The sequence below is a fragment of the Hippoglossus stenolepis genome, chromosome 21 (genome assembly GCF_022539355.2).
Source record: "Hippoglossus stenolepis isolate QCI-W04-F060 chromosome 21, HSTE1.2, whole genome shotgun sequence".
NCBI classification, from domain to species: domain Eukaryota; kingdom Metazoa; phylum Chordata; class Actinopteri; order Pleuronectiformes; family Pleuronectidae; genus Hippoglossus; species Hippoglossus stenolepis.
The window spans coordinates 19,435,117-19,460,647 of record NC_061503.1 but is presented as its reverse complement, the minus strand read 5'-3'; the positions used below and the strand labels follow the sequence as shown (position 1 = coordinate 19,460,647).

The 25,531-nt window shown below is 46.6% G+C and overlaps 2 protein-coding genes across 2 annotated transcripts in view; both read right to left on the bottom strand.

The window, feature by feature from the left end:
* Positions 1 to 881: 881 nt before the first annotated feature.
* cep131 (centrosomal protein 131) lies at positions 882 to 17,301 on the bottom strand. The gene is given in 31 exon segments (XM_047338463.1): positions 882 to 1,707; positions 1,810 to 1,870; positions 2,467 to 2,663; positions 2,753 to 2,930; positions 3,051 to 3,140; positions 3,142 to 3,191; positions 3,658 to 3,732; positions 3,819 to 3,936; positions 4,556 to 4,663; positions 5,064 to 5,265; positions 7,207 to 7,309; positions 7,965 to 7,994; positions 8,228 to 8,344; positions 8,431 to 8,556; positions 8,684 to 8,821; positions 8,963 to 9,154; positions 9,261 to 9,440; positions 9,544 to 9,638; positions 9,750 to 9,939; positions 10,074 to 10,202; positions 10,286 to 10,380; positions 10,523 to 10,718; positions 11,029 to 11,145; positions 11,249 to 11,360; positions 11,445 to 11,624; positions 11,815 to 11,919; positions 12,309 to 12,436; positions 12,759 to 12,870; positions 14,361 to 14,455; positions 14,632 to 14,828; positions 16,964 to 17,301. Coding segments are annotated over 30 exon segments (3,777 nt in total). The 5' UTR covers positions 14,818 to 14,828; positions 16,964 to 17,301; the 3' UTR covers positions 882 to 1,635.
* Positions 17,302 to 17,365: 64 nt separating this feature from the next.
* The window catches only part of rnf213b (ring finger protein 213b), a 31,269-nt gene continuing 23,103 nt past the window's right edge, over positions 17,366 to 25,531 (bottom strand). The window contains 22 exon segments of the mRNA XM_047338464.1: positions 17,366 to 17,944; positions 18,434 to 18,612; positions 18,969 to 19,058; positions 19,598 to 19,792; positions 19,972 to 20,049; positions 20,145 to 20,230; positions 20,233 to 20,285; positions 20,287 to 20,343; positions 20,432 to 20,615; positions 21,002 to 21,085; positions 21,320 to 21,446; positions 21,601 to 21,849; positions 21,929 to 22,023; positions 22,101 to 22,266; positions 22,707 to 22,851; positions 22,938 to 23,041; positions 23,139 to 23,173; positions 23,247 to 23,328; positions 24,036 to 24,278; positions 24,451 to 24,552; positions 24,980 to 25,096; positions 25,270 to 25,461. Of these exon segments, the coding sequence (XP_047194420.1) occupies positions 17,806 to 17,944; positions 18,434 to 18,612; positions 18,969 to 19,058; positions 19,598 to 19,792; positions 19,972 to 20,049; positions 20,145 to 20,230; positions 20,233 to 20,285; positions 20,287 to 20,343; positions 20,432 to 20,615; positions 21,002 to 21,085; positions 21,320 to 21,446; positions 21,601 to 21,849; positions 21,929 to 22,023; positions 22,101 to 22,266; positions 22,707 to 22,851; positions 22,938 to 23,041; positions 23,139 to 23,173; positions 23,247 to 23,328; positions 24,036 to 24,278; positions 24,451 to 24,552; positions 24,980 to 25,096; positions 25,270 to 25,461 (2,802 nt within the window). The 3' untranslated portion in view covers positions 17,366 to 17,805.

Sequence of the window (25,531 nt, the reverse complement as noted above, 5' to 3'; positions counted from 1 at the left end):
GTTGAGAGGTTCTCTGGTTTCAGCCCTCACTCACTTGCTTTGGACCTTTTGGAACTGAAATCTTATCCACAAAGACTTTGTGTGTCTGTGAGAGGAGCTTCACAAATCTTCATTCAGTGTCCAGGTGAGGAAACAGGAAAGAGCTGCATGTTCAGGGACGTGTCAGCTCCTGAGAGGATTACAGCTACTTTCTATATGTGTGTGAGTCTCCGTGTTGAGTTGGATGTGTTCTGTCGCAGGCCTCTGAATCTGCGCTCCCTTCACTGGTTACCAGTGGCTGCCCGCATCCGTTTCAAAACATTAGTACTTGCGTACCGTGCTGTGAACGGATCGGGTCCAGTCTACATCCAGGACATGGTCAAACGTTACACCCCAGCCCGTTCACTCTGCTCTGCTTCGGCCAATCGGCTCGTTGCTCCCTCACTGCGAGGGACAGCTGTCACTCATCAACATCACGACTGTTTCCTGTCCTGGCTCCTAAACGGTGGAACGAGCTCCCCATGGACATCAGGACAGAAAGTCCACACATCTTCCGCCGCAAACTAAAAACACACCTCTTCCGACTACACCTTGAATAAAAGTTTAAACTAACAATTCAGTAGCACTTACATGTCACTTCCTCATAGCACTTTGTAGTTTGGCTTTTTTGAGGAAATTGTACTTTCTGGATTCTTGTTGTTCTGGTTTTGTTCCCTCATGGCTGAATGCACTTATTGTGAGTCGCTTTGGATAAAAGCGTCAGCTTCTGACACAGCTCTGGTCACATGCCTGCTGCCCCCTCGAACCCTCCTACCACCCGCTCTGTCCCAGCTCTGCTTTCCTAATCCTATAAACATTTTCTATTCGCATTCCTTCTTCCCTCCTCTCCTCCTCTTTCTTTCTAACATTCAGAAACTTTCTCAGCCACTCTGTAATCATCTGCCTCCGACCTCAAACATGCCATCACATCTCTCTTCACTTGTTTGCCCTTTAAGGTTCCTACACATCCTATCGCTCTTTCTAGACACTGCCTACCAGCGCTCCACTTTCCGCCTGGCGTTGGTTCGTAACCTCCGACCTCTTAGTTACATGAAGGCGGGGGCTTGACTTGTTCCAGGCATTAGTTCATAGTGTAGCTGTGATGCTGACACTATGTGAGTCCATGGTCCCCTCAGCCGAGCGACCCCCCCCCCCCACACCGGTGCAGGCCTGGGCTGGTTTCAGAAACATCTGGAACTGTTCTCCGTGGCAGCTCTGTGGGGAACATGGAGGCGTTCCTGCTCCCACCGACCGCAGCCAGAGGGGGTGGGGGGGGAGTTCAGTCAGTAAGAAAATGCAGCAGTCAGGGAAGAAGAAGAAGAATGAGGAGGCCATCCATCTGCAGTGTTTTTGTTTGGTTCCACCTGGGCTATGGAATTCGAATTCCATAGCCCAGGGGGGGAGGGGGCCTGTACAGTGAGGCCCAGAGCATTTCCCCGTTTTGTAGTTTTCACATGAGGTAGGACAAGGTTCAGTCACTTGTTCAACCCTCTGAAGTTCCACAGGTTCAGTCTTGCAGGCAAAAACAAAAAAACATCAGGCAGGGGCGACACAGTGGTTGGAGCAGAGAGCGGAGGGGAGACGACCACACGGGTAAAAGCCTGGTCCGCCTGTCAGTCACTTCTCCAGCAGCTGCTTCCTCTGCTGTTCCCACAGGGCCTCCAGGTGATCCGCCCTCTTCAGAGCAGCCTATCAGAGGAGTGGGTGATATTTATAGAAGCTGTCAATCATCACTCCGTCGCTGTGTTTTCGTATCAGAGATCTTGTGACAGAAAGAATTCAGCCTCTCACCTCGTGCTGCTTCCGAAGATTACTGACCGTGTCTTCCTTCCGCAAGATGGCCGACTTCACTCTGGAAAATCATGAGAAAAGGCGTTAATTATGTTATAGGCCGTTTTCAGACATGACCTGTGGGTGAAGTCCGTAGATTGGCTACGGCGTTTACCCACAGGTAAAATCGGCCACAGACCAGCGGTGATACTGTCAGTAACGGTTCCACCTCGTTGTCGCTCCAAGAAGAGAAATCCTTTATTTCACATGATGCTGCTCCTCCTCCTTTTTGCCACGTACAACACAAGCTTTTAGAGCCACATTTAATTCCGTGTAGATATAAATCAGGTCCTTTTCAGGATTCCTCCAAAGCTCCATTCAACTCATTCTCTTAGAAAGTGGCAGAGAGCGGAGAGCTTAAGTTTCCACCTGTTATTCATGTTGAACTGTGTCTTTAAATTGGGTGCCAACATTCCTGTTCACACCTCAGACAGAAGACTGTAAGGAGCCAGTTGACCAACAATACGTCTGAAAAGTGTGGGGACGTCTTTTCTTCCTCACACAGAAGACTTCACATTGTCTGCCGATGCTGATTCACTGATTACTCAGTTATTAGTGGTTTAAAACTTTAAATAAACCCTATTTTTAGTGTCATGATCTTCTCGCCCTTCATCTTACCGTTGATGGACTTCAGCCAGCTCCTCCTCCTTCTCCCTGGTCACCCTCTCCACCTCCAGCCGCTGCCTGGCCCTGACCTCTGACACCTCAACTTTCATCCGGCGGTTCTCCTCCTCCGTCATCACCAGCCTGTCAGCAAACTCCTGCCTTATCACCTCTGCCAGGCTGCGGCGCTCGTCTGACAGCTTGTCCCTGGTCTGGAGAGACGAGTCAGATAAATTCCAAGTCTGAATCTGTTTTGTATTTAAATGTTTCCATTTACAAATGACAGGGATTTTCTCTTTACCTGTGTGATGTCCTCCATCTCCTGTTCTTTCTGTCCGAGCATGGCCTGAAGTCTGATCAGCTCTTCCTCCGTGACTATCTGCTGCCTCCTCAGCTCTTGTTGTTTCTCCACAGCCGTCCTCTCCGAGCGCGCCAGCTCCCTGAGCTCAGCCTCGTATTTCTCCCTCAAACGCTTCACCCTGAGAACACAGAGCAAAGAGCCTTTATTCACACACAGCCAGGACTTGCAAACAGAAAAAGAAGCATGGGACATCGGGAATTGACAGAGTACGTGGAAAGTATTCTTTATACACACTCGCCTGTTGTCAGCTGCCCTCTCACACTCCTCCTTGTCCTTGGTCGTTTCGTCCTCCAGCGTGCAGATGGCGAGTTCAATCTCTTTGTCGCGTTCTGCGCAGCGCGTCTTTGAGCTCGCGCTCACGGCTCAGAAGCCACGCCTCCTATAGACACACAAATACACTTGACGGCGGTTCTGGAGGAAGATTTAATTCTTTACTTATCAACCAACATCTGTGCAGTAGAAGTGACTCCGTTCTTCCTCAGTGGATCTGATCTACACCATCACAGTTTCCATCATTCAAGTGGAGAGTTGCAGGACACAAGTCGCTCTCACTCCACAAAGCTGGAAATGTACTGAAGTCCCAACAAGAAATGGAAAAAGACCATTTTTGTCAGCAAAGCTCAGCTCCGTTGTTTTTACTCTGCCAATTTCACCGCTTGTATTTGAAACCTCTCCCCTGACACAAGAATGAATAAACCAGCCAGATGCCTACAGGGCCCTATGAGCGCACTACTTCACATTTCCATGGTTGGACTCACGTGACTGTGAACACAAGAGGAGCCACTGAGTTGCATCAGAAGAGGTTTGGACAGGCTGCACAGACTCATGCCAGTGCATCAACAAACCTCTTTTCTCTTGTAGTTTCCTTCCCAGGTTTGCCTCTCGATGCCCAGTCGTTCTTGTAATGCCTTCATCTCCACCTGTTCACACAAACACTCCGTTAATGTGCTGCAGACCTGATAACTGCCTGAAGTTCATGTTACTCTGCTCAGTCCACACTCATCACCTGGTGCCTCCTCTCCTGCTCCTGTCTGGTTTTTTCCAGCTCTTCTCTGAGCGCCCGTGCAGCCAGAGAACTGTTCTCCTCCAGCTGCCGCTTCAGATCCTCCAGCTCCACTCGCTGCCTGCGAGACAAACACAAAGAAGAGCCTTGAAAATTGAGAACCACAACACTTATCAACATACTGTAACTCATCTGTAAAATACAGCTGATTCACTCAGGACTCTTTGGAACGTGAAAACATCCAGAAACAGGATATATTCAGTCCACTGTTATTTACTAAGTTTTGCAGACTGAGACAGGCAGTCACAATCAGCAAGTTTCACAGGGAAACATTATTAAATACTGCATTTATGGTTCTGAATATATACATAAAATGTATATATTCCAATGTTTTACCTTCAGTTAACACTGGCTCATTATGATTTTTTTTACTTTAAAAATTAAAAAGTGTTTGTTATATTTCCTGCAGGATTGCAGGGGAGACATTCAATATTTAAAAAGATCAGTTCTGAGGAGAATTCATAATAAACCAGTTTCTGTGAGATCTTGTTTGCTTTGTTTCTTCAGGTTCTCATTACAGACAGACAGACAGACAGAGAGACAGAGAGAGACAGACACAGAGAGACAGAGAGAGACAGACAGAGAGAGAGAGAGAGACACAGGAGAGAGAGAGAGAGAGACACAGAGAGAGAGAGAGACAGAGAGAGAGAGAGAGAGAGACGGATGACCTTTGACCTCACCGAGCAGACAGCTGGGCCAACCTCTCTTTCTCGTCGGACACCTCCTTGTAGAGACGCCTCCTCTGCTGCTGGAGGGACAGCTCCTCCTCCTGAAGCTGCTTCTCATACCTGACACAAACAAGGGACTCATTAACGAATACCCGCTAACAGCCTTTCATGTGCTGGACTCATTAACTCTGCTGGACCGTGTTTCTCCTCATGTGACCTGAAATGAAAAGTCTCTCTCTGGTTGTTTCTGCGTCTGTCTCAGTCTTTCTCTTTCCTGATTTCATTGCTTGAAGAAGAATGTTGAATCAACAGAAGATTGAAGACCATGTCACTCAGGTCTTAAAACATTAAGCTCAACAAAGGCTGCTTTGTCTATGGGATGTTTCATTTTGAATCGACTCTCCAGCTTCCTGTGTTTCATGCAGCTTCAGACCGACAGTCAGAATGTGTGGTTGGATGTGATGAAGGTTTTATTCATACAGCCGGTTATAAGCTGCCATCTCCAGTAGCCATCTCCCACCTCTGCTTGGCGAGCTCCCTCTCTCTCTGACACTGCTCCTCCTTCTCCTTCTCCAGCTGTACGCGGAGCTCTTCACACTGGTGGACGTAGCGCTGGGCCACCCGGTCGTCCGCCTGCAGCAGCTCCGCCTCGTGGAGCGCCCGCAGCTTCTTCAGCTCCTGTTTGTGTTTGGAGATCAGCTTCTGGATCTCCGGCTCCAGACCTGTGAGCAGAGGAGAGGAGAAGTGTTTACAGCTCACAGGATAAAACCTAATCCAAAAAGTAGTTTTTTTTTTAAATGATAAATTTGTATTTTCATGAGTCAGATTCCTGTAAGGCAGTTTTTATTTTTGGTCCACATATTGGTGAGAACGAGAGTAAATACAGCTCAGCGATGACTCAGTAAAGAAATACAAACATTTCTGACATGTCTTCTGAAATATTTGGTATAGTGTCCCCTGCGTTACCCATGTTGCTGCATCACATTATTACACTTCATATGAACCTTTACATTGTGGCTCGGACAACTTTTCATGTCAGAAAAAACCCAACGTACTATAATTAAACCATCTAAAAAAATGGCGTACTTATAAAGTCTCACTGTGACAGTTTATCAGCTCTGCCAAGAAACTAAAACATTTGAATCTGCGAAGGTCGTGTCAGAGGTCGTGTCCTCAGTAAAGAAATGAAAACAGTTCTTTATCTCGAGAGCTGTGAATGTACAAACACGTCATCGGCGCTTCATGACAACTGACTGGGACATTTGATGGAATCAGCCCATCACAGTAACAATAAACACAGTGAGTCTCAGGGAGTTGCACAAGAAGAACAAAGGCTCAGTAGAGAATCACAGGTGACGTGTATACACTGAGTTCAGTAACTAACCCAGAGTTCAAATTAACTACACTTTCATACAAATAATGAACATGGTGCAGCTTTCATCTTTTAGGTTCATGTTCATCCTAAAAGGGACAAATGTAAAACCACAACGAGGGGATAGAATGATGCTGAATCACTGACGTGTGTTGGAGGACTCTGTTGGAAATAAACATGCTCACAGGAAAATGAGGGGGAAATAAATAGAGACAAGAGAATAAATAGATTGTGATACCAGGTGTTACCTAAAGGCTTTTAGAGTCACATCAGAACAAGGTCCTTCACATCGTGTTGCACCTCAATACCAGGCTTTACTTCCAGGTTTAGAGGTTCTCTGGTTTCAGATTCAACTTTATTGTCATTGCACAGAGTACAAGTACTGAGACAACGAAATGCAGTTTAGCATCTAACAAGGAGTGCAAAAAAAAAAAAAGCAGTAAAAGTGCAGAGTATGTGCATATGAAAAGTGGAATATGTAAATAAATAAGATATGTACAGTAAGAAATAGATATGGAATATGAACAGTATAGATACAAGACTATGTTCTGTCACAGGCCTCTGAATCTGCCCAGCCTCAACCCATCTGGCTTCTGACACAGCTCTGGTCACATGCCTGCTGCCCCCTCGAACCCTCCTACCACCCGCTCTGTCCCAGCTCTGCTTTCCTAATCCTATAAACATTTTCTATTCGCATTCCTTCTTCCCTCCTCTCCTCCTCTTTCTTTCTAACATTCAGAAACTTTCTAAGCCACTCTGTAATCATCTGCCTCCGACCTCAAACATGCCATCACATCTCTCTTCACTTGTTTGCCCTTTAAGGTTCCTACACATCCTATCGCTCTTTCTAGACACTGCCTACCAGCGCTCCACTTTCCGCCTGGCGTTGGTTCGTAACCTCCGACCGCTTAGTTACATCTAAACTTTGGTTTAAGACAAACACACCCTGGAGCTGGTCACAGAGCTGTAGAGAAATACAATCAATTCTTTATCTCGAGAGCTGTGACAGTACGCAAATGTCATCAGCGCTTCCTGACAACCGAACTGGGACATTTGATGGTATCAGGTCATCACAGTAACAATAAACGCATTGAGTTTCAGGGAGTGGTTTTCAGAAAACTGTTCCACAATGAGGGGATAGAATGATGCTGAGTCACTGACGTATGTTGGAGGATTCTGTTGGAAATAAAAGTGCTCACAGGAAAATGCCCTTAAAAAAGATTTTAACCTTTTTGGATTTTTAAAAACAAAGATGTTTACATCCCAGATTTCCACGCGGAGGCTTCACTACCTTTCACAGTGATCTCTTTAATCTTCCTGGTTTTCTCGTCGATCCATTTCTCCCGCCGTATTTTCTCCGTGGCGCTCATTAGGTCCTTTAACTTCTTGATCTCCTGTAGAGGGAGGAAGGGTGGGGGGGGGGGGAGGGTAAGTTATAGTGGTGGGGTGGTGTCACAGTGAAGTGAAGTCATGAGGAGAACTAATACACCAGCATTTATATCATTTAAAGCAAGAGAGGTGGTTTGTAGATCTCAGATTAAATGTTTACATCATAACACAAACCACATCCACACTAACACAGCTGGAAACACATAGCATGTGACCTTTCATGCACACAGGTCGTGTGGTACAAACAGGAAGTAGTACATCTACTCTGCAGTTGGTTTCTAAGTTACAGAAAATAGAGGAACAGTGATGGTGAAAAGTAGGAGCAGAGATTTATTTACATAGATCGGATGTCGTCCCAGATTCAGCTTTCACATCATAACAATGACAAATTCAAGGGTAAGTTGAGTTTGTTAGAAGGTCAAATTGAGAAACACCACAAAGGAAACAAGAGGAAGACAAGACAATTTACAGAATAAGATAAAACACTGAAAGCTGTATATCTAGACCTAGAGATGAGAAAAGACTGGAGGGGACTCACATGCAGACACACTGTCCGAGAGATGTTGTGTGGGATAAATGAAATGAAGAAAGGAGTGGTGGAATGAGAGAGATGATCAAGTCAATGGGTGAACGGGTTAGAGGAAAATAAAACAAAGTTACCTCGCACAAGGGACCCAGAATTTGCCAAACCTAAAGCCAGGAAAATACAGACAAACCGACGGGGACAGAGGAAGACAGCGAAGAAGAGGAAGAGAAAAACAGAGAATAGACAGTTAAACAAAAGGCAACACGGCAAGAAAGCAAGACACACAAAGCAAAGCAGAGGCGGAGCGGCAGGAGCTGTTTGCAGTGGGAGATAAAAAGATGTTGATTCCTGAGTCTTCAGGGAAACATTAAATCACTGGTGTCATCCTCCATCTCACCATCTCATGCTGCTCCTGCATCTGTGCGATCTGCTTGGTGTATTTCTGATCCACCAGCTTCAGCTCTCCCACCACTCCCTCACAGCGCTCACTCAGGGACTTCTTATCGTTGATCAGCTGACGAGCAGATTACAAACCACAGTCAGAGGAAGATGAAGCGAGAGTCAGGAGACAGGTTACAGCTGAGATTCCACTGTACGCACCTGATCAATGAAAGTGAGGTGTCTCTGGATGGTGGACTCAGATTGTTCCTTCTGGAGATGGAGGTTCCTGTTCAGCTCCTTCTCTGTCTCATTCACATGTCTCAGCGTCAGCTCCCTCTGCTGGGCCTGACGCACACAACACAGAGACGATAAACAAACCTCCACTCAAAGGGTCGTCACTTACAGGAAAATACCGGGATCAAGAATCACTCTCTCGGTTTAAATTCAGTGCGAGGTGTGTGTAGCTCCTCACCAGCGCGGCCTGCAGCATGTTCACGGTGCGTTTCTTCTCCTCCAGCTCCAGCTTGATTCTCATCATGGAGCCGGTGACTTCGGCGGCGGTGGCCGACGCCTGCTCGACGCCGACCAGCTCCTCCTCAGACAACACAGCCTGAGAACACACAGATGGAGTCAGCACGTTTTTTATTGATGGGTTATTTTAATTTATATATGGCAAATATATGTCACTGGGATGGGGTCCCACTGATAAACCAAAGGAATGAAGAGTCGCTGTGTTGCTGCAGACCCTGACCTCTCTGTGTGATCCTGAGGTGACCGAGCGAGGTCTCTCCTGCTCAGACTTCTCCATCTCGTCGAGGAAGCTCATGATGCTCTGCAGCTTGGCCTCAGAGAGCAGGGCGCCCCCGTCTGGCAGTGCGGGGTGGTGGCTCAGCTGCCTGTGGCGCTCCAGGTTGTCAGTGGTCAGAGAGTTGGAGTCTCCGTCCTTTAGATGAGAGACAGTAAGAGTGCAGGTTTGTTTATTGCTGATTTATTAGATGAAAACCTTCAGACTGAAGACAAGCTCTTCATACCTAAGAACATTGACTGACCTCATCTATCCAGGCGTACTTCTCCTTGCGGTAGCACTTGGGCTCGGACAGCCTCTCTGGCTCGTCCTCCAGCAGCTTCAGAGTGTCCAGCAGCTCGTTGAGCGTAGTTTTAGACTGAGCTCTGCTGGACAAAGCTCCCTGACGCTGCTCCTCCACACTCACAGACCTCTGCAGAGCCTCCTAGAGTAACGACATCACACATACGTTTAACATAGGACCAAAAGGAAAAACTGATTTAATTAGTGGTGAGTAACTTTGATCATATCAGTTTAAAATAACGTACCTGGGAACACTGAGAACCTCTGCGATTGGAGAACGATGGGGAAATGGCTCTGAAGCTGAGCTCCGCTATGTCAGTCCCCACATTCAAATTGGTGTCTATGGAAACATTTGACCAGAACGTTTATTACAGGATTCTCTCACATTTTTTTTAAGTAACTTTAACTGCACATGAAGATGTTTTGGGCGTTTAGCTCACGGCGTTCCGACCTGTGTTCTTGGTTTTGATGTCTGTTGGTGACATCGGGCTGTTGTTGTTGCTCGGCGAGGCTGGACTTCTGTTGGTCTGGATAATCTTTTGTGGCTTCCTGCGTCCAACCACACCAACCGGCTTCATGCTTTCCACTTCAGCTGCGTGAGGCACCTCTGCCACTCGCTGGGTTCTTTTCTGTGGCAGCTCCTGCACCACACCACCAGAGGGAGACATTACAACACATCACAAAAGTGTTGTGAACCAAACTCAGTGAGATGTGATTGATTTACTTTAGAAACAATCATTGAACCCTGAGTTAGAGTTTACTGCAAAGTACGTACATCAGCCGTGATCACCTGCACGGCAGCGAGACGGGCCAGACGAGCTTTCTCTTTACGGATCAGTTTCCTGTCGTTCTCCTGGTGCGGCTGCTCCAGACAAATATCCTCCTCTGCTCTGTCCTCCTGCTCCTACAAGAGAAAAGAGGACTTTTTAATATCAGGAGGATGATACAGATTGTGATGTGAAGCATTAGGATTAAAGAGTTGTTTACCTGGGAACACTGAGAGCCTCTGGGATTGGACAGAGCAGGAGAAATGGCTCTGAAGCTCAGTTCACCTACGTCGGCCACAATGTTCAAATTGGAGTCTGTGGAAACATAACCATCAGGAGACCCGTCAGAAACAACAGATTTTTTAATAATTTAAAGATGTAATAACATGATGATGGATATTTAAACACAGGTGATACTGTACAGTGTGAAGTCCAAAGCACCCAGAGAAGAACACACCTGTATTTTTGGCTTTGGCAACTGTGGGCGACACGGGGCTGTTGTTGCTCGGCGAGGCCGCTGGACTTTTATTGGTCAGAGTAATCTTGGGTGGTTTCTTCCTCCCAACCCCACTGGTCGGCCTCTGGTTTTCAAGCTCCAGCTCGGCCGCATGCTGCACCTCTGTGACCCGCTGGGCCCGTTTCTGCTGCAGTTCCTGTACCACACCACCAGGGAGAGACAGGGGACAGTGTTATAGACCATAAAGTACATCCAAACAGTTCCACATGTATTTGATTACCACTGGAGAATCAGCACTTGGACTAGAATCTTTTATCTAACATGACAATTTCAGAGATGTTATTCAACCAATAAGGGTCGAACAAAAACCTCCTGAGCTGCATTATGGGAAGTGTGCCGCCCGTTGTTTTGGGGCTTGACACAGACTGAGGACTAAAAACTGTGGCCATCTCGTCTCTATTGCATCAGTTTTGAAAATATGTCTTCAGTAAATCAGAGGTGGGCACCTGGATGGCAGCGAGACGGGCCAGACGAGCTTTCTCTTCACGAATCCGTTTCCTGTCTTCGTCCCGTTTCTGCGGCTGCTCCAGGCGACTGTCGTCCTCCGTTCTCTCCTCCCACTCCTACGAGGAGAACAAACAGGTCTTGTTAATACTGAGATAAACCCAGTTGAGACTGTGCGGAATGAAAGGTAAGGAGTGCAGCAGCCTGAGGACAGATGGATACCTTTCTTTTACCAGCAAGGATGCGTTTGAGCGCTGCCTGGTTTGTGTGTCGTCTCTTGGCTCTGTACCAGCGCTGGATGGTGACTGCTGCCTGGTTCACCTGCTGAATAAACCTTCAAATACACAGAGGACGGCTGTGAGTCACAGAACAATAAAACAAAGAACATAAACAGTGACAACTCATTAATGGTTCCAACCTTTCAGCCTCCTCCTCGGTGACCTCCTTCCTCCGCAGCAGGACGGGGCTGCCGTGGAGGGCCAACACCGGAGATCTGTTGTTGGAACTTAAAGATGTTGAGGAGAAATTCTTCTGGGACTTGGTGAGGGAGCCGTTCTCCAGTGACACTTCATCATTTGCTGTGGCTTTCAGGATGTTACTGAGAGAAAACATACAAAATCAGATGAGATAAATAACCAACTGATCGTAAGCAGAAGAACCTTCTCATGAATGCAGCAGCAGAGTTTTTTTTTCGTGATGGCCAACATCGTACATTTGGCTTGGCCCTATTAATAAAAAAATCTCTAAAACCACGACAGGCATCCGATTATGCTGAGTGCACAACATACTTAAAGGACGGCTTCTGGTTGGAGCTCTTTGGCGTGAGTGGTTTCTCAGAATAGTTGTTGTGCAAGATGGTGGTGACAGAATTCCCCACAGCTCCCTTGTTGCTCCTGGGAAAAACAGAAAGGCACAATGACACCCTGCAGGAGACGATTTACAAACTCATGGAAGTCCCTCATGTGCTGGTATCACTTTTAAGTATTGAGAATGCCACTGCCATCTTCTCTCACCTCACCCCCCTCAAGGCATTACAGTAACCGACACTGTACGTGCTGTGACACAAGTTCTTATCATATTACAAAGTCAGCACACACGGTTTTCTGACATTTACGTGAAAAAAATATCCCAGTGTGTGGGTGGAATTCCTGAAGGCGGTATCAGCTGCCGTGATCCACAGGTATGAAACACGAGAAGCAGGCAGAAGTCCAGAATGCAGCAGTGCGGGTAGTTACTGTGCTGGTTTTGGACTTGTCCCTCTTGTGTCAAAGACGCTGCCCACCTGTTGTTGGCGGTGAAGGTGGCGGCCAGAGCAATGCCAGGCTCTCTCTTCTTCAGGCTGATGGGAGAGTCCACGCTGCCGGTGCTACGAGGACTCAAGTGCACAGGAAAAGCTCTGGGCTGGTCGTCCTTTAAGATATGAAACGTAGAGTTAATGCACAATGAGGCTTCAGGAGGTCGGCGGTTCGATTCGATTTTTTAAAGCAAAAATACAAAATGAAGGCTGGTCGCAGCTTCTCGGACGTGAGGATTTTGATTTCTATGTCAAAACATTTGAAAACAAATGTTGTCGGACAATAGAAGTGAAAGAAAACTGCAGATTAACTGATAATTGAATTAAAGAAATAATTGTGTCTGTTATCTTCCTCTTATCTTATCCACACAGTTTAATATGACAGCCAGCATATATATATATAAATGACAAAATAAGAAATGTAGTTGATTCAAGTACCAGGATGTTCCATGTGGTTCTGTCTGGAGACGCCTTGCTGAGGCTGGACAGTTTCTTGCGTCCATCCGAGCGGCTGTCAAACAGGGCCAAGTAGTCCCCGCTCTGTTCCTGACTGAGGAGCAAACAAGCCAACCACAGGTTAGGACCCTGTTATACTGAACTACGCTGTTTACTAGTAAATCAAATGATCACTGGTGGAAACAGAAATCTCCGAACCATTGATACAAGAGGAGGGTGAAATCTGAAAAAAAAAAATGTGGTATATGTGGGCTAAGAAAATAATTTCCAATGTGTCCTTATAAGGGGGGAGCAGCATGTTCAGGGCTCAGTTTCACACAACAAGGGCTTAGCAGAGCACGACACACAATTAAACATCTCAACACAAAGCAGGGACCTCGAGTCGAAGTGGTTAGTTGCAGCTTTTGTGATTAAATGTTGTAATGACAGCTGCAGAAACCGGTCTCATCTCCCCCCAGGCACTGGAATTCACTACAGCAGCTGACTGGTCTGTCAGGGAGAACTCTGCTGTGGATTCCATGTGAATGCGTGCACCCATATGTTGATCTCGATGGCCTGTCATTCATCTTTCCAACAGCCTGACACTCCAGCGCCTCCATCACGAGGCACAGATGTAGGGTGACCTCCTGCCTGGACTCTGTTGCTATCTGTGCTGCAGCCTCCTGCGCTGTGCAGGGTGTTTCTGTCTGGGTATTGTGGGTGAGTATATGTGTGTGAGTATTCGGGGGGGGGATCAAGCCAGCTGGCCCAATGAAAAGCAATCTGACAACACTATTCAGGCAGCACATTCCTCTACTTATGCTTTGGAAGAGAGAGATGCACGGGGAGGGGAGGAGGCAGTGGTGAGTGACCCCCAACGCCAGCCCTAAAGTCTCTGAGACTGGGGACGGGGACGGGGGGGGGATTGGGGGTATTCAGAATGTCTTTAAATTTAAAACCCCTCTGCACTGCTTCCTGAGAGGCAGAGAGGGCGGGGGGGGTAATGGCGGCAGCTGCCGGACAATAGAACCAGAGCGTGCACACTTCTCCTTTCACTGGCTCCTGGTGGAGGGGGGGGTAATCTGACCCAGAGGTCCTGGGCCCTCCCCCTCTAACCTGGGACAAAGCAAGTGCCTGCACCCCACGACCCTAGCAACAGGCGCCCAGCTTCCCTCACTCTTTATCAAGCAGAAGCTGGCGCGCCACAACTCTCATTGTCTGACCTGCTGCAGCTTCAGGGCTGCCAGCTGTTGCTCACTGACGAGCAGCAGCCTGGTTTAAAAGGCTCCGTTTACAACAAAGGTTTGTCCTGGTAACACGAGCACTGCCTCGGACTGTCTGACACAGATTACCTAAGATGCGCACATTCTTTTCTGTCATTTCCAAAAACATGACCTTCATATTTCAGAGACACGCATGCTGCTGTAAAGGTCATCTGGTGATTTAACTGAAGCTTAGGAGCAGGGTTTGGCTGGGACTGAAGATGTGGTGTCAATGTCAGTGATAAGGAACGAGGAAAAGGGTTTGACCCAAAGAAATAAGAGGAGATATTGATTGTCAATACAACCCTTGTGGTGAGCTGGTTACTGTGTTACGTGTTCATACCTGAGACTGATATTGGCCTGCTGATTGACCTGCGTGGTGCTGTTGGAGCGCCTCAGGTTCTTGATGGAGCGGGAGCTACCGAAGCTGACATCACTCTGTGGATTTAAAAAGCTTGTTAAAAGATTTTTACTCTTCCTATCAGGGAAAAACTAAGACTGAGAAGACAGTGCTGATTTCTCTCATTCCTGCATCTTGAATGGATTATCTAAACACTCAGAGACGCTCTGCAGCCAGCACAGGAGCACACATGTGGCAGTGCACGCTGACTCACCAGGGTGTTGCGTTTTCCTCTGCGTTCACCAGCCACAGAGACCGACACAGAGCGAGAGAAGCACTTCCCAGGCGACGCACTGCTGGGTCTCTTGGACACTGAGAGCTGGGAGCCCGACAAGCTGAGGTCCAAAGCATCTCTGGAGACACCTGTCGGGATGGATGAGGGGCTGCGTGTTTTATGCATCCTTTGAAAACCTGGAGTAGAGGACAATAGGATGGATGTCAGACAAAATGGAGATTCAGAGGGTTCAACCACAGCAACAGAGGGAATAACGGCCACTTTCTCCAGACTGACAGTTTCATGTGAACCACTCACTAATATATAATGATAAACAGATTTCAATAGAGGTGTTTTTATTTAATGAAAATCTCACTTGAACATAATATTAGTAGTCATGACATCATTTGACCGGTATTATAGTATGCCTGTTGTGTCTCGAGGCAGCTTGTGCACCCCTAGGGAATCCCTGATGTAGCTTAATACAAGTGACCACAAGGCAATGAGTGTTTTTCAGAATGATCACACATTTGTGACTGTGCAAATTTGTAGGAGATGCACTTGACAATTCTGACAGCGATCAGGCCTCATCCACTGAAAATGACCGTGAGACCGTCGTTGAAGAGATGAAGCAGCAGGTACCAGGCCAAGACTCTGATTCAGATGGAGCAGACAATACCTCAAACACTCCCGTTGATGTTGTTGAAGATGCCAAGCAGACACATCCACACCATGATCTGATAATGATGATGGCATAAGCGATCCAGACTACACCCCACCCTGTGATGAGTACTTTGAAGGTGTGATCAAAGACCATCCAGGACTCAAGATCAAAGTGTGGAGCGACGGTTGCGTTTATCAGAACCGCAATGCACGTGTGGCGAATGCATTCTCTGAGCTTGCAAGGAAATATGGGGGTACTAATAACACAGAAATACCTAGTTTAGCAGTGAAGGTCCATTTCAAGCTGTCCTTCTCGGAGGACTCTGCGTGGGAAGCACTGCCACAGAGGGTTCAGGTGCCAAACGAGCCGATAGCGTGGATAACAACGTTTCCATGTGCTCTGCCAATCAAGGAGAGAAGGTTCCAGGACCTCCAGTCAATGAAACACGTCATGCCCGTCGAGTGTCATCACTTCTTTGACAATTTGCCACATTAATAGGCATCAGTCAAGAACCCAGCCAAGAAGAGCTGGAGGGAGAAGTGAGGAGATGCACAGGCCTCCTCAGCATTATGTCTAGTTAGTTTGTTAGTTATGCTTTATTGTTGACAGAGTTGAAGGTTTAAAATTGCTGAAGTCACAAAGGCATGTTCAAAAATTTGCCTAAGTCATTTATTCCTCTTGTGTTGCATACTTGACAGACATTTTTATTAGTATGTCAATAGTCATATCCTTTTTGAGTGAAATTATCAATAAATATCATATATTCAATATTTGGTTAATTTTTTTCTTTTCTGAAAAACCTGAAAAAATGACTTGGTCCATTAGTTTAAGAGGGTGACGATATACAACACTGTTCCACGGAGTATTGTGTATATTGTATTGTGTAGTTACTTGTGTTTATATTGTAGTTTTCAACTGGTTTATAACCTCTACTGAGTTTGTATTTTAATATTTCCTCTTGAAAGCTGTAACAGTGTATTTGCACACAGGAGGACTAATAAAGGATCTAATATCTCATCTGGCATCACTTACACTTCCCTGTGCTTTACCAGCTGACTGGTAACCATGTGAGTCACTGGTGAAGCTGCTGAGCCTGGTGAGTGTTGCTGAGGCTGTGAGGTAACCAACCACAGCTCAGTCGCTGTTGCTAAGGTGTAAAAACACAAACACAAGGTTCACAGCTCCTGGAAACAACCATCTACCACTACTGTTAGCCCTGCTAGCCCTGCTAGCCCTGCTAGCTAACCCCACAGCACAGTGAACAAGCCTGTGAATGGCCACAGGTGAAGTAAATACCGTTACCTGCAGGAGAAGCAGTGGAAACACACACAGCTCTGATGAGCTACGCTAGCATGCAACACCTGCTAGCTAGCTAGCTGTGTGTACCGCGGACAGCACGGCAGCTAACACGGTCACTACACTGCAGCTGAATGTAAACACACGTTCATTCAGACACACGAGTCTCAAACACGACTCCTGACGTAACACGCGACTGGGACTCCGTCCCGATGAGGGGTCGAATCCCGGCCCCGGCTCAGCCCCGGAACTCCGCTGGGGGTCCCGGGACTAACGCGAGCTGCTGTTAGAGACACGTCCAGGTCCTCAAATGAATCAAGTCCAGTTTGTCCGGTAAACAACACAACAGCTGATGGGACGAACAGAACTCACTTCAGAAGCCGCGCGGCAGCATCGCGGATCAGCTCGTCTCCTCTGAGGCGTCACCTCCAGCCCCCGGGTGCTGCCCGCTGCTTCCGCTGCTTCAGTTAGTTCAACTAGTCCGGGTTGGTCCGGGTTAGTTCTCTGACTCTGCTCGGTTCTGTCGCTGGACTCAAACTGACGATCCGTGATAACGCGGATCATCATGTGGCGAAAACACACTCGGCCCCGCCCCCCGTCGCCTGCCATTGGCGGAGGGAAGAAGTCCGTCCTTGCGTTCCTGCTTCCGATTGGTCGAGATGATCTGCCTCACAGGGGGCGTGGCTCATTGAACCGTTTGGTTGACTTTACAAAAAGATGCTTTGATTTAAAATCACTTTTCACTTAATTAGAAACAGTAAAAAAAGTTCCAGCTCGTTTATAGATGATTTATTAAATGTTCCCTCAAACCTCAGTCACACAATGAACCTGATAAAACACGAAGAACACTTTAACAAAAAGAAACAAGGCCTCACATCTCCAACACTTTGAATATCTACATCAGAAAAATAGCAATTATTCAGAATGTGTCCCCATATATAGAATGATTAATGCATTATAAAAACACAGACTGGTTAACGGCCCCTGACTTATGTGGCTCTACAACTTAATATAAGACTATTGTGTCTCTCTGCATGTTTATTATTATTATTATATTTGTGATTTTATCTCTGTGGTCAGTGTTGCCTTGAATGCCTGTTTTGGTCGTTCTTCCAATGTATGAATTTATGATCTTATTTGAATTTAGATATTCTCTTATCTCACAGTTACAACAAACAATCAGAAATAACTCAGATCTCTGTAAAAATCAGCATCTATCTTCTTTTAAACTCCACAGCCGCCCTCCACACGTCAGCCCCCTGTGCCAGAGTGATCTCCTTCGGTAGAGACTCGAGCTCCAGCAGAGGTGGAAGGTGCTTCTCCTCCAAATGGCTCTCCATGGTGGACCTGATGCTGGAAACAGCAGGGAGGGAGAAGTGTTAGCACCGAGACCATTGTTTTCACCCCAAGCATTCCTATTCACTCCTCTGTCCAGCTGCCGCCCCCATAGGAGTGACCTGCGGCAGAGGGGATACAACTTAAGCTCCTTTCCCCTGACAGATGGCTGCCTGGAGGGTCACGCTCTCATCCTGGAAGTCAAAAGGCTCCACATCCCAGGGGAGCGCCCGGGTGAGACCTCCACACTTTACTCTGATTAAAACTGTCTGGAATCAATGGATTCCTTTGGACCAGGGTGGTAATCTCTGACGTGACAAGAGGCACACTCCTTTCACCCATGATCTCTGTGTTTTTACAAACACCCTTTGGAGAAATTTGTGTCAATACTGCAAACGTTTTAGGAATGTTTTACCATTTGGTGCATTTCCTCCAACAGAAACTAAACTGACAAAAGGTAAATGAGGTTTCCCTACAGATGGGTGAATACAAAAGGCTTGTGCTTACTCCCAGTTTGGCTGGTAACCCTGGTCAGTTACGGCATCGCTCGTCTTCAGCAGCAGAATCTCATGAAGCTCCAAAGAAAACGTGTCAACGTCTGTGACAGCGAGGAAAACCTTCAGCCCTTTCTTCTGGTCCTCGGACAGCTTCTGCTGGAAGCTTGGGGGCAGTTTCTGAAACGGGTCCTGAAAGAGAATCACGAATTTACGTTTAATCAATGTTTAATTCACTTCCACGACTGTGTGCATCATTGCAGAAACTGCCGCGAACACAGAATTCCTCAAACTCAGTTTTCATTGGGGTCAATCTGTGGGCGCCTGCCGTGTCAGTTGGCACACTTCCAACGGATTACAGCCCAGAAGCTTTAACTCTCTGTGGCGTTCGGGGTCCGTCTCTGGCAGCCAGCAGGGGTCAGGAGTGATTATGTGGTCACCGCGGATCGAGTTTCTCTCATGGATTTAACAGTTTCAGTCTGTGAAGGGGTTTGGTTTAAATATTTTCTCCATCCACATCCAATAACTTTATTTTTATTGATACTCACTTGTTTTCTGTTCAGCATGAGCTCGGATTTCCAACAAGTCAGGAGCTGCCAGGTGAATATGCTGTGTTCCAGTTTGCATTCTCCAAGACCCTAAAATAAAAAGTTTTTAAAAGGTCACAGCAAACCATCGCTGCTTTTTGTGCAGGTTTTATCTCCTAAACTGATCTTTTTTGAAAGCAACATATCTCTACAGCAGGAACCAGCTTCCATTCATTTCTCTGTGACTCTGGAACCTGAACAATCTGCACTTTCAGATACGTTCTCGTGGCAAGATGATGCAGAATTTAGAGTTTACACATTGGCTCAACTATACTAGTAAATTTTACTTTTCCACTGAGGTGGGTTAAATCAGCCATGCAACGTTCAGGAGCTGGACTTTCTACATTTTATGTAATATAGCAACAGAGAAGATCAGAGTCAGGTATAAACTGTTAAATTTGATTATTTAATATCTTATGTATAAGTGAAATTTCTGTTGTATTAAATATTCTATAAATGGGACTTTCATTGAGAGAAAGACAACAAGAGAGGGTTGTTTTAACTGTGCATTTTTTACAAGATGAGATCGAATCCCTTTCTTTGCATCGTGGTGTTGCAGTGGAAATAGCTGTGGGTCTGGAGGCTTCTACCTTGGCTACAGTGCTGGAAATCTGTCGGCGCATCTGCAAAGAATCAGTGAGGTAGGATGAAAGTTGACACTGAGGATCAACGACCATCTTGCCAAGGAAGCGAAGGCCGATCTCCACCACGCACGGCGTCACAAACATCTGTGTGCGGCGCAGCACCGTCCTCATGGTGCTGCACACAGAACCCTTCAGCGGTTCCTGCAGGACGGACAGGAAACAGTCAGCAGGGCCAAGGGAAGGAATTTGACCTCTAACAAAGTGGCCTCACACACTCGTACAGGGGAGACTCCTGTGAACATTCTTCAGCTGGCACCACTAGGTTCCAGATCACGACTGGTACTGTAACTAATGTTCTGAGGTGAGCGAAATGCTTTTACCTGACAAACCTTTCCTCTGACCTCGGATAGAACCACAGAGAAATCCTGGAGGTGTCTGTTCAGGTACCTCGACGTGTCCTGGTTTTAATCAAAGTGGAAAACAGTGCTGGTGAGAGGAATGTTTGGTTTTACCTGAGACGGACACACGGACACTGGTTATATTTAGATTTTACCGCTTTGATAAGAGGTTTTCCAGCCAGGAAGCGGCGGGCGAGCTGCGTTTGGATCCCCATCAGATCGTAGCTTCTGTCCGTCTCCGGCCTTTCTTCAAGGTGTAGTGACAGTGAGCTAAGACCAGAGGCAGCAGCTCTCTCTGGGTTGCACAGAGTCAGCTGGGTCTCGGAAATCCTCTCCAACATAACAATGTACTCACTGAGAAAAAACACGGTTAAATTAAAAACAGTTTTACTTGATGAACCCTGCGTTCGTACTCGTCTCATCACGTGACGGCTGCACTGACCTGTCCTCTTGGCGGCTCGCTCTCCTGGCCTCTCTCACCAGGCTGTTGTGAGTCTCCGACAGGAAGTCCACAAGCGTCCGGAGACACGACCCCGGTCCGTGTCGGGACGGCGTCAGAAACTCCACGGAGCTCTTGGTTGTCACCTCTATCTCACACAACTTCACGTCCACACCCAAGTCTGCTGCTACACACACACACACACACACACACACACACACACACACACACACACACACACACACACACACACACACACACACACACACACACACACACAGGAGAAAGTAAATGAATATGGGTAGGAATAGGTGTCACATTAAGAATAACAACAAATTACATAAAGTTTTTTTTACTGTTATTTTCTATTTAATTCTTAGGTGTCACATAATTCATCCAAATATATTGAATATTATATCATATTGTATAGAAGTTTTTAATTTTAAACAGAGGTTCGATGTTTGTGATTCTCATCGTGTTTGAACTGATCGTGACAGAAGTCACAGATTATTTCCTTTCACAGATCCACCTCCACAACATGAACCCGTGAGAGTTCACAGTTCTGGTGCTTACAGCTGTTTGCCACCTCCGCCCGGAGGCAGTTCCACACTTTGATGAACGTCGTCACTCTCTCCTGCAGCTTCCTCTTCTGGTATCCTGAGGACGACAACGACAGAGGCTCAGGTTGTGTGAGTGTGTGTCTGTACATGTGTGATGTTAGTGGTGGGATCACATGTATTCTTTCATTGATGTTGGTGCTTTAGTTTGTTAGTTGTTAATTCAGACACGTGTGAGGATGTGGTAGAGACCTGTGATAAGTTTATATGAAAACAAAAAGACACATTCAAATATAATGATAAATGTTCAGTGATAAATGAGACGTTGATTTACCTGCTGGCATCTGCTGGAACATCTGATCAATAGTCTGAGCTGCAGACGTCAGAGGAAACACCCGCAGCAGGTCTGACTGTAACACAACCAGCTCAGGGAGGTGGTGCAACTGTCTCACACAGTTTATCTGGGACACACACAGACACACACAGACAGACAGACAGACACAGACACAGACACACACACACAGACACACACAGACCACAACATATTCAATGAGAAAAACAACACAAGAGTTGAGTTTGAGGAAAACAAAACCTGTGGAATGGGATTATCGGTACCTTGTTGAGGAACTCGAGCAGCAGAGGTAAAGAGCTGCGTTCCTTCGCCCCCCCCACCAACTGAGAGAATCTCTCCACTGTCATGATCTCAGGAAGAGTCCAGAAGGACGAGCGATGTGTCGGGCAGTCGGAGGGGAGCGACAACATGTTGCCAGGATCCCCGAAGACCAGCTTCATCAGGGAGCTTCCAGCAAGTCCATCGTCATCACCGATTCTGTCCTGAGCTTCAGACAGACTCTTCTGCAAATCCTGGAGGAGAAAAGATTTGATCACCACGCCAAACCAAATGTAGTCACAGCATTTTAAGCAACAACAGAACATTTCTTACTTGAAGCACTGGGTTGATGGCAGCGTCACGGACGAGCTTCTCCCACCGCTGCCGTTCTTGTTTGGAGGACAGACCAGGCGTCGGACCGCGGGAACCTGAGATAACATTCAGCAGAGTCAGCGTTTCTTTACATGAGCAGAAGCACTGAAAGTGGTTAGAGACTCAGATTCACCTGAAAGGACCTCTGTGCAGACGCTGAGAACCAGATGAACTGTCACCGCTGTGTCGTCCAAGTTCAGATCCAGACTGCGACCCAGCACGCTCATGTCCTTCAGAAGGTGCTGCCACAGGAAGCTGAAAACATCCGTCGGCCTGGGCTGGATCATGTCCTCGACTCCCTGCAGCACAAAGAACAGCACAGCAGGAGGTTTACGTGACGCCAATCATAATACACTTGATGTGTAATCCTCACATCAGTTTGAGAGCAGGGATTATTGGTTACAGGTTCAGATTTTGTGATGCTTTCACTCTAAAGCCTCAAACTCAAACAGACCCTGCTTGTGCTCAGATTGCCAGCTCTCATATTCCTCTGCTCTTGGAGTTTTTAAAATACCTCGACCAATAGAATGTCAGGTGTAGTGTTGACAATGGAAATTGCCCCTCGCTTTTGGATGCATTAGCTTTATGTACTTCCATGCAGAAAATCTGAGTGCAAGCAGTTTGAGCAAATCCAAGCACAGGCAGATTCTTTTTGAGTGTGAGCGCAGGATTTTGAGTGAAAGAAAATAGTATTCAATAATAAAAATAGAGTGTGGTGCAGATTGAAGTGACGTCTCACTCTCTGGTTTCTTGTGGCTCCTTGAAGCATGGCGAGGTGCGTGAGCAGCCGCAGGATGCAGGACTGAGCGGACGTCATCTGTCTCTCAGGGGCTTCAGACCTGCGAGCAGCTTCTCCTAACACGTGTCCCGTCCGAGTCTGATCTCTTCATGCCACCGAGGAGAAACTCAAATGAAATCAACCGAAACACAAACATTTGGCGCCACACTGGTTAGTTTAACGTGTCATTACCTCCCATTTGCCTGTTGAGTGAAGCCGTGGACTGGGACATGTTTTTCTCCACCGATGGGAAGTCCACAGTCGGGGCATTTGGATAAAACCACCGGTCGACCACACTGGGTGAAAACACAGAAGCATATAGTGTATTCAGTTTTTAGAGACGATCTCATTCTCAATGCTTGATGCAAGGACAGGACAGAAAAAAGCTCTCACCTCTCCCACGAAGCAAACGTGTCCGTTGTCACAGGCTGAAAAGAAGGAGAGAGACATGAGAAGCTGACGAGAGAAGCAACGAGCAGCTTCACACTGTGAAACACTTACTGTACGACAGCAGCTTCTCTCCTGCCAGCCACTGTCGGGCTTCAGACGAGCGATCGTCAGGCATCGTCGGCAGAAAATAGTTCTAGAAGGAAAAAGTTGAATTATACAGAAATGAGATAGGAAGTTGTATTTGCTGCCGGCTGCCTATTATATATTCTTCTTTCAAGATGTCCTCCAGTGTCTACGCTGATATTATTTGTGAAAGTGATGTCATTTCCTATAGAATCTTCAAATGCTTCATGTCTCTAAAATCTGTACAACCTCAGCTAAATGTATGTAAATCAATAAACCAGAATAAATGATAAAATGGGTGAAATTGTGCTATGAATTAAAATAATACTGTTTTTAGTTGACGTCATTAAGAGCTGAAAGACAGAGGCCTTAACTTCCTGCTGCAAAAAGAATGAATCTTCTAACTATTATGGTTTATTCTAAAGACCATCTCCCCTCGGCAGTTAAGGGAAATCCTGTGGCGCCACCACCTGGTGACAACACATTTTACACTGTACTGCACGTAACGCAGTGATGTCATCATGGACGTACAACATGATGAAGTGAGAGACAGAGGCCTCGACTTTCCACTGCAAAGAGAAGGACTGAAATAAACTCAAATAACACTAATGACATAATAAGCATGAGATTGAATTGTCTTCATTCTTTTCAAGCCTTGAGCCAAGATGTGTATAATGAGACTGAACTCTGAGGACTAAACTGATCCTCACGTGTAAAACCCTACGAGGCAGCGTGAAGCAAAGTGTACGTGACGGCGCAGGACAAGTGGCGTCTTACTGTCGCGTTCTGCGGCTGGAAGGCGATCTGGTAGAGAGGAGCCAGTAACTTATTTCCACTGAGCAGCACAGAGGACAGATGCACCAGCAGCTCCAGGACGGTCCGTGTCTGAGGAGAGAGATTGTCGCTGATGCAGAGACGTGAGCCCGGTCCACCGATCTGATTCTGCAGCAGTGACGAGCAGAACAACCTGAACTCCATCGACTGGATGTTTATGAGGAGCGGCGCTAGTCTCTCCTTCTCCTGTACGTTCACATGGGGCCAAAACACAGTGAGTCAAAAAGAGACTGATGGCAAACACTTCACAGTGGTTCTACAGACATTTCCCAGTTTCCCAGTGAGACATTACAGAACAGCACAGAAAGTTCCAGTATCTGGCTAATATGACAAAAGGCCTTGAGACGTGTGCAGCGACCTGTGCTGAGGGCTGTGAGCTGACGTCAGATGATCTGTAGCGGGAGGTGACGTTTCTGAACAAGGCGAGAGCCACGAGTCTGATCTGAGAACCTCTCAGCTTCTACACAGGAAGAGGAGAACAGAGAAGAGAACCAGGAATAATTCAACTCATGAAAGAACGACAAGAGAAGTGAAACTCAGAATTTAGAAACAGGTCTAGAAAAAACATTCATTATTTTTTAAATCAACCTTTTTGTCTCTTTCATTTTGTCTCTTTCAAGATCATTTAAGTTTGAATATAATGGTAAACAACCATAAATATATAATTAATGACAATATAATATAGCACAGCTGTAGTTATATAATGTATAGATGCTTACAGCTACATCATAAAATGTTGGAATGTGTTTTATTAATCAAATGTATTACCACTACACAACATGTCATTAATAAACTGGTGTGTTTTCAGTCATGGCCTCTGTGCCCTCCAGTGGTCACTGTGACACATGACAGTGTGAACTGAGAGTTAACGATCGATGACCTCTGACCTTTAGTCGTTTCAGGAAGATGTCGGCTTTGTTTTGCAGCAGAACCTGAGTCACGGCGTCTCTCGCTTCTCGGTAAGACGTCCCACAGCACAGGAACAGGTCCATGGTGATCACCACCTGAGTGAAACAAACATTTTAGTGTTTGAGTTGTGTTGTTACGATGTGACAGGTAAGTAGTTCATGGTGGTTCATGGTAGTTCATGGTGGTTCATGGTGGTTCATGGTGGTTCATGGTAGATAATAGGTTTCTAAGTTTCTACCACGTAAATGTAAATGTCTGGGACCTGTACCTGCTGCCGAGGGAGCTCTGCGGGGAACAACCATCCCCAGGTGGGTCTGTTCATCAGGGACAGGATGCAGTCGATCCCAGAGCGTCGGTGCAGCGCTCGCAGCAGGTAAACCCTGAACCAGTCATTGGCACAGTACTCACACACCGCTCTCACCTGCTGCAGGTACTGATCCTCCACCTTTTCAACTGCACCGAAAGAAACACACATCACACCCTCATTTGTTTCCACAGAACAAATCAAATCAATCAAACCTTCATCATGA